This window comes from Eufriesea mexicana, unplaced genomic scaffold (genome assembly GCF_001483705.2).
Source record: "Eufriesea mexicana isolate 0111107269 unplaced genomic scaffold, ASM148370v2 scaffold385, whole genome shotgun sequence".
NCBI lineage: Eukaryota > Metazoa > Arthropoda > Insecta > Hymenoptera > Apidae > Eufriesea > Eufriesea mexicana.
The window spans coordinates 143493-151210 of NW_016908568.1; the positions used below are offsets into that span (position 1 = coordinate 143493).

The window sequence follows — 7718 nt, forward strand, 5'->3', positions numbered from 1 at the left end:
GGAAAAGAGAGAGGCGGCCGCGCGCGGCCAGCCCGAACAAGGGCGGCAGAGAATGGGAGGAAAGTAACCCTCGACGTTGCCGAGGGCCATCGGGGGGACGACGACTATACGCTGCCATAGCCTGCTGCTTATCGATACTGGAAATACTGGAACCACCGCCGCTCTCTCGTATCCGGCAAAGCTTCGTTCTCCGTCTCCCCTGGCCCGTTATTCTCGCTTCCCGTGTTACTACCTCGCGATTCGTCGTGTCGCAAGACGATCGGGGTCATGGCTGGAACGCGCAAACACCGCGCGACAACGATCGACGACGCGCTTCGACCACCAGTTGTGCCAATCCTATGACAATCCCAACCACGGGACATCGGCTAGGAATAGAGAGTCCGATCGTCGCGCAACCAATCGCACCCCCTCTGTCGCGGAGACCCTTCGAAACGTTACGCTCTCTCTATCTCTCTTCTCCTTCGATGAGAAGAGGTCACGGTTAATCGTCGACTTTCACGGAAATTCGTTTCGCGCCGATCATCGACGAGCTTGCTGATCGAGATCGCCGTTCTATCCGTCTCCGATGACTGAACGTAATCTCGCGTATCGCGAATAACGTCGTCCCTACTGCTTCGGTCCGGATCCACGTCTCATCGAATGTGTTACAAATTTAGGCGTCCTTCTTTAAATCGAGCAAACTGGATGGGGTCGCGCGTCCGTGTCTTTGCATGCTACCTCGACGAGTTGGCGATTAGTCGTCGTTTCCGCGAAGCCGACTAATGCGGAATGGCAGTGAGAGAGACGAGTTTACGCGAAAATTAGGCGGCGAAAGAGAAAAAACAGCGTCGCATCTCGATAGACGTTCCGCAGGGGTGGAACATTGCAAAAGGGAGAGAGAAGCACGGAGGGGGCGTATTGATCCACCAGCTGCGCGTTCTCTCACCCTCCATCCCCGCTTTGCCCATCCTGTCGTCCCCCACTGGCCGACTCCCTCGAATGGCTCGCTCCGTTTCACTTTGCTCTCCCTCCTCTTTCTCTTTCTACCCTGTTCCCGACGACTACACAGCGACGGGAACGATCCGCTCGCGACCGGCATCGACCGACCACGACCACCACCTATCGTTCCGCTCGCACCCTCGCAGCTTCCTTGGAATTCGCCTCTCGACCAATTCTCCGATCGTTCGCTTCTCCAATAGCGCCGGAGAACGCGACCTTTTGCGATACTAGTAGCCGCGGCTGTGCGCGAACGCGCGTCGCTCGTCGAACATGGTGGTCGTCGATGAAGATCGTAACGAATCGCGTTTTTCCGACCAAAAGCGAACGTGTGTAAAACCGCGAGTCGAGTGGAACTCGAGATAATCGGTAATCTATTCGCCAACTCGTCGAATCGAATTTGTCGCTAGTTCCCTCTCCCTCCTCCTTCTTTCGCCCTTTGTTTTCCATCTTCGTCGCGCTCCGTAAAGCGTTACGCGACTTGTCTCCTTCTCTCGCGAACCCTCGCGTCTCTCCTTCGCTGCCGTTACTCTCCTTCCGTTCTCCGCGCAGGAGTGTAGGTGCACGTACACGCGCGCATCGACACCCCTTCTTCTCTTTCTTCCCCAGCGCGATCCACGGAACCTTTCTACCCTCGGGAGCTTCCACTCTAGACCGCGCTGCGCCGCACCGCGCCGCAGCTTTTCCTCCACCCTCGGCAACCCCTCGTCCTCCTCGCACGCTCTGTCCACGTTCCTCGCGGCGATAGAACCGAACCGGAGTAACGTGCGTCTCTTTTACGCCCCTCGTCAACCCCCACTCACTCCCCTCGCAATCCGTCTCCACCCTACCTCTCCCTCTTTCTCTCTTTCTCTCTTTCTCTCTTCCTCTTTCTCATTTCCCCTGGTGAATGTACGATGGTCTTGGCGAATCCTGGCGGAAAAGGCACAACGGTGTACATCTCCATCGGAGTTCGCTGTAGCAGCAGGTCGACCGACAGAAACGCTACTCTCTCTCTTTCTCTCTCTCTCTCTCCAGATCTTTCTGCTCCGGCGCGTTCGGTCGTTCGGTCGGGATCGTGGATCGAAAGATCGATCGGATTTCCACGGACTCGAGGAATTCAACGTTCGCGCTTCGCTCCGTTGCCTTTCGGTCGACTTTCTTTCACCGATCCTCCGTCGTTCCAGTCCGTTCTTTCGGCCGTCCATATCCGCAGAGGATCGAGCGAACGGTCGGAAAGGGGCAAGCTCGCGTGCTAATTCAGCGGAAACGGTCGCAAAGAGATAATGCGCGTCGGTCGGTAGTTTGCCGAATAACGGTGAGCGGAGATGGAAGACGACGATCGGAGATGACCGTTGTTAGGGGTAACGACGATCGACGGCAGGGAGAAAATAACGTATCGTCCGTAGAGTTTGGCCGAGGCTCGTACGTGCCAACGGGAAACGCGTGTCCGGGAACGGTAAAAACGATCGATCCCGTTCGAGCTTTACAGCCGACCGCATCACCCACCAACTTTATCTTTCCACGCGGAAGCAACGTTATCTTTGCCAATTATTCACCGGCGATCGGTGAAGCAGCGCTACCGTACCGACGCGTTCTTATCGGCCGGATTAAATCTTTCGAAAGGCAGGGAAAAAGCACGGAAAAGAAAAAAACGTAACTCGGGAACTCGGATACAACGCTCGCGGAACGCGCGCCAAGCTACGACCGGATGCCGAGGGGCGGGGGGGGGGGGGGGGACCGCGCTCCCTGAGGGAGCCGGTCGCGCGCAGAATTTATACGCGACTCTGGAATCGATGAAACTTACCGAATGTCGATTCTGGTAACGAACAACCTGTGATAGCACACGACGGGGATGCAAACGATCACGAACGCTTTGAGCAACAGAAGCGGTATCATCTGAAACGAAACGGAAAGAAACGGATTAACCACCTGCCCGCGGATCAGTCGGATTTCGTTTGTCTCGCGGAACGAGAACCAATTATGAAAATTTAACGGTCAGCGATAAGCCGGCGGAGAAGTATTTAACGCGAGAGAGACCGATTCGGAACGTTCCGACGCGTTTCAGGCGGATTCAAAGGACGAGGAGGAGGTACGGAGGCGCGTTTAATGCCGCGCGACGCGTAAACACGAGCGTGAAAAGGAAACGAGGGCCTAGCCGCTGGTTCGCGAGACGGACAATGAATTACCAGCGGTAAACCGTCGTCAGGGAAAGCGTTTTTCCACGCGACTCTCCCTACGCTAGTAATTAAAATGCAACCTGTCGTTAATTACGCAACGATACCGAGCCCCAGTTCCGACCCTTCGCTTTCGCTATTCACGTTCTATTATTGTAGCGAGATTTAATCGTTCGCGGGGTCGAACGAGATTCGCGAAAGCGTCGGAATTCTCGATCTACGACGTTGCGGCCCCGCTACACGCGTAAGAGATCGTCAGTCGGGTACAGTGTTTCTTCTCTTCCCTTTATTTTTCTCCTTTTTTTTTTTTTCTTTTTTTCAATTTTCGGTTTCTTTCTCCTGCTCCTCTTTGACATTATCCATCGATAGAGATATGGAGGATGGAAGGAACGAAATGTCTAATCGATGACGAATCGGTGTGTGTTTCAGCGCCGGCATGGAGGCGGCGAACGGTGCGATCGAGCACGACTTTCACAATGCCTTGGTGCCTATAAACGGTAGCCATTCCGGCAGCTCCGGCAGGAGTACACCGAATGGCGGCGATCCGGCACCTGGCAAACTCTTCGTCGGTGGCTTGTCCTGGCAGACCAGCAGCGAGAAGCTCAGGGAGTATTTCGGCATGTTCGGTACCGTCACCGATGTCCTGATCATGAAGGATCCGGTTACACAGGTCGGTTTACTCGATGGGAAGCTCTCCGTCGGCTTGACCATCTCGGTCGATGGCCCGTTCGCTCGAGCTTCTTTCCTATGCGTCTAGATCGCGACAAGTATCGTTGTTAGCATTTTTGAAAGTAAAGAAAGAGAAAAGAAAAAGAAAGGAACGAAATAGAAGAAGCTCGAGAACGGACTACCGATCCGTTCAAATTCTTGTCCATTTCCTCCTCGATAGGTCAAATCGTTTGCATCGGCGTTATCGGCCGATTCGGGAAAGAAAAAATGAAAAATATTCGGGATCGGGGATGGGAAGGGGATAGAGAGGGAAAAAGATCGAAACGCAATTCGCCTCGAGGAGATTCGATGCACCAGTTTCTTCCTTCCACTTTTGCACGAGACTTCACACAGTAGATCGTAGAGAAAAAGTTGTACTAATCGATGTAACTAATTTGCTGAGACAGTGTAAAGGAAGTAGAAGCGTATCTTGGTATTTTACTGTATTAAAACATGTATTTAAAACGTAAAAGGTGGAAAAGAGGCAGAGGCTCGTTTCTAAAAAGATACGTTCGCACGGGATTCGAGAGAGATCACGAACGAGGATTGTGGGCATTAGATATTATCGTATTCGGTAGCGATGCAATTAACGACCGTAACTTCAGTTGAATCTTATCATATTTATTCGAAGTCCTTGTCTCACGTAATCCTAGAATGTTTGTCTTACATTGGCTTGGACAGTCTTGCATGTAAACGGTAGTTTGGTAGTATTTAGTTAACTGTACATAAAAGGAGATTTTATGGTACCTCTTTTACATACAGAGTAACGATATATATATATATATTTATTTAGAGATAACCGAGACAGGATACTTTTTGGACGAAACGCGACGGTAATGAGAGCTTTCTCGTTAAACGGCAAAGCTACGATATTATAGGAAAACGAAAAGAGAGGTTAGTCGCGACGCGTGTACGTAGCGCCGCGTGCGTCGTGAAGAATCCGTGCGAAATCGACGTCCGCGATTAACCTGTTCGCCGTGTCACCCAGCTTCCTTTTTTCGCGAAACGATCTCGGTAACGTTCCACGGTGAACAAGTGAATGGTCGATAAGCATCGGACGCTGGATGAGATCGACGAACACGATGGAGTGTATTTATATACATATATATACACAGGCGGATTATCGTAAAGCTATATAAATAGGGATACATTCGATACGCAAAAGGAGCAGCGTAAGCGTGCGAAAACGAGACAGGACGAGGCGAACTGGCGAAAAAGTAATTAAAAGGAAAAAAGGAAAAAAAAAAAAGAAAAAAGAGATAGAATGAGAGAGCGATGAGAGAGAGAGAGGAAAGGAGAGCGAGAGAAGAGAGAGCGATAGAGAGGGAGAGAAAGAGAGGGCGTGAGTGCGGGTGCGAGAGGCGAGAAAGTTGAAAGAGACGGTCGTTGTGCATCGTGGCCGTTCTGGCTTGTTCGGTTACAGCGTAGTCGCGGCTTCGGTTTCATCACGTTCGCCGAGCCCGGTAGCGTGGACAAGGTGCTGAAGTGTCCAATCCACACGTTGGACGGGAAGAAGATCGACCCGAAACACGCGACGCCAAAGAATCGCGCGAAACAGGCGAATCGGACGAAGAAGATCTTCGTCGGCGGCGTGAGTCAGGATACCAGCAGCGACGAAGTGAAGGCCTATTTCAACCAGTTCGGCAAGGTGGAGGAGACGGTTATGCTGATGGATCAGCAGACGAAACGACATCGCGGCTTCGGGTTCGTCACGTTCGAGAACGAGGACGTGGTGGACCGCGTGTGCGAGATCCACTTCCACACGATCAAGAACAAGAAAGTGGAGTGCAAGAAGGCTCAGCCAAAGGAGGCGGTGCAACCGGGCGCGTTGACCCTCGGGAAGAGGGTGGTGTTGGGCGCGCTGGGCGTTCGACTGGCGCCTCAGCCGCCGCTACCGGTCGCCGCGGCCTCGCAGATCGTCGCGGCTCAGGCGCAGGCCCAAGTGCAAGCTGCCGCGGCCGCGGCCGCGGCTGCTCAGGTTCAGAACGCTGTCGCCGGATACGGCAAGCTGTTCGCCACCGCCACGCCTGCAGCCGCCGCCGCAGCTGCGGCCGCGCCCGCCAACCCCTACCAGGGATACTCGCTCACCAACGTCGACATGTCCAGCTTCCAGGGTGTCGACTGGGGTTCCATGTACGGAATGGGCATGTACGTTTAAACGCGCCGTGCGTCGTTGCTTCGGTCGCCTTTCCACGTTTTTTCCACGTTTTTTCGACGTTTTTTTCGACGATCGCTCTGTTGCGCGATCAAAGATATATTCCGCAAACTCTCCGATCTTCCGCCGCCGCCGCCACCATCACCATCACCACCGCCGCCGCGGACGCCGCGGACGCCGCGGATCCCGCGTCGCCGACGACGCCAGTAAAATACATCGTTGTATACCCGCGACCCACCGAGTATCTCTTCTTATCCGCTATCTCTTCCACGCTACGTCACTATTTCCTTTGCCCTATCGAACGGTTCTCCGTTTTTTCCCTTCCTCGTCGAAGGGGCTTTCTTTTGCCTGTGAATCGAGCACGATTACCATACCTCGTCGCCGGAAACTTTCGGGATCGCTTACTTCTCCGTTTTCTTTTTTCTTTCTTTTCTATTTTGCAACTTTCTCCTTTCCCTATATATCTCATCGCGCCTCGATCCGCGACTTGGACGAGGCAACGCACCCCGAGAATTAATGAAATCGCGAACTGCGGAAGAGACGTCGGAAACGAAGGGAGAAAGAGAGGAGCGAGGAGAGAACGGACATGGAAAGAAACTCGAAAGCGTCGCAGAGTCCGAGGTGCGTCCTCGAGGCGGGCACGAGGATTTTCTTGCCCGAAAACACACAGAAGTCATTCTTCTTGCGTTTACTACTTACTCGTCATTATCGCTTGTCGATTAATTTATTAGCGAAAGTGTGAGAGGCAGTGAGGAAAAGTGGGAGAATATTATATATGCATGTGTGCACGTGTGAAAGGGGGAGAGAGAGAGAGAGAGAGAGAGAGAGAGAGAGAGAAAAAAAAAAGAAGTCGCGCGTAAACTCAGTCGCATCGCATGTTTCGTTGCAATAACCGTTCGTCCTTTCGTTCGCGAATTTTGTTTCTATTCTTTCTTTTTTTTTTCTTCTTTTTATCTCCCCCTTCCTTCTTTTATACTCTCTCCGTTCTTTTTTTTTTTTATTTTTTATTTTGGCCCATTGCAATTATTTCACGCGATTCGCATTTTCGTCGCATTCGGTTCCTATATAGTTAGATTAGCACGCTCCCTGACACGATACGCGCGACGTTGTTCCATCGCGCTCACCCGTGCGGTAATTCTGTAATTACTTAATTAATTAAGCGATATCGGCGGTCGTTCGCGACCGGCCCACTCTCAAGGATCTCGACCACGAAGCAATAAAACAGGGGAGCTAACACGAGAAACGGAGATACCGAGGACAGTACATCGGATGCGTTGTACCGTGAACGACCTCGCGAACCGATTCTACTACGAGATAGAGAGAGAAAGGGAGAGAGAGAGAGAGAGAGGATTCGTTCGCTTCGCTTTCCTCTTTAACTTCTCGCGGATTGTCCTGTCCCATTTTTCGACTTCCAAAAAAAGAAAGAAAAAAAAAAAAGAAAAAAAGGTGAAAAAATGAAAAAAAAAAGAAGAAAATAAGAGAGAAAAGAAGAAAAAAAAATCGGGCCAATGTTGTTGGCACAGCCGAACGAGAGCACGCGGGAAACGGACGCGTTCGAAAAACGACGATCGCGATCCACGAAACACACGCTCGCGCGCGCGCGCGCACACACACATACACACACACAACACATATAGACACACGGATGCACACGCACGCAAACACTTTTCTTCCGCTCCAGGGAACGAGGCAGTTCTCCTGTTTGTCGCGCGACATACTCCTCC

The 7718-nt window shown here is 52.1% G+C and overlaps 1 protein-coding gene across 1 annotated transcript in view; it reads left to right on the forward strand.

Annotated features, from left to right (window-relative positions):
* The window catches only part of msi (RNA-binding protein musashi), a 74630-nt gene extending 67694 nt beyond the window's left edge, over positions 1 to 6936 (forward strand). Inside the window, exons 3-4 of the mRNA XM_017896771.1 lie at positions 3561 to 3801; positions 5263 to 6936. Coding sequence (XP_017752260.1) covers positions 3561 to 3801; positions 5263 to 5997 — 976 coding nt within the window. The 3' untranslated portion in view covers positions 5998 to 6936. The remainder of the gene's footprint in view (positions 1 to 3560; positions 3802 to 5262) is intronic.
* The last annotated feature ends 782 nt before the right edge of the window (positions 6937 to 7718 follow it).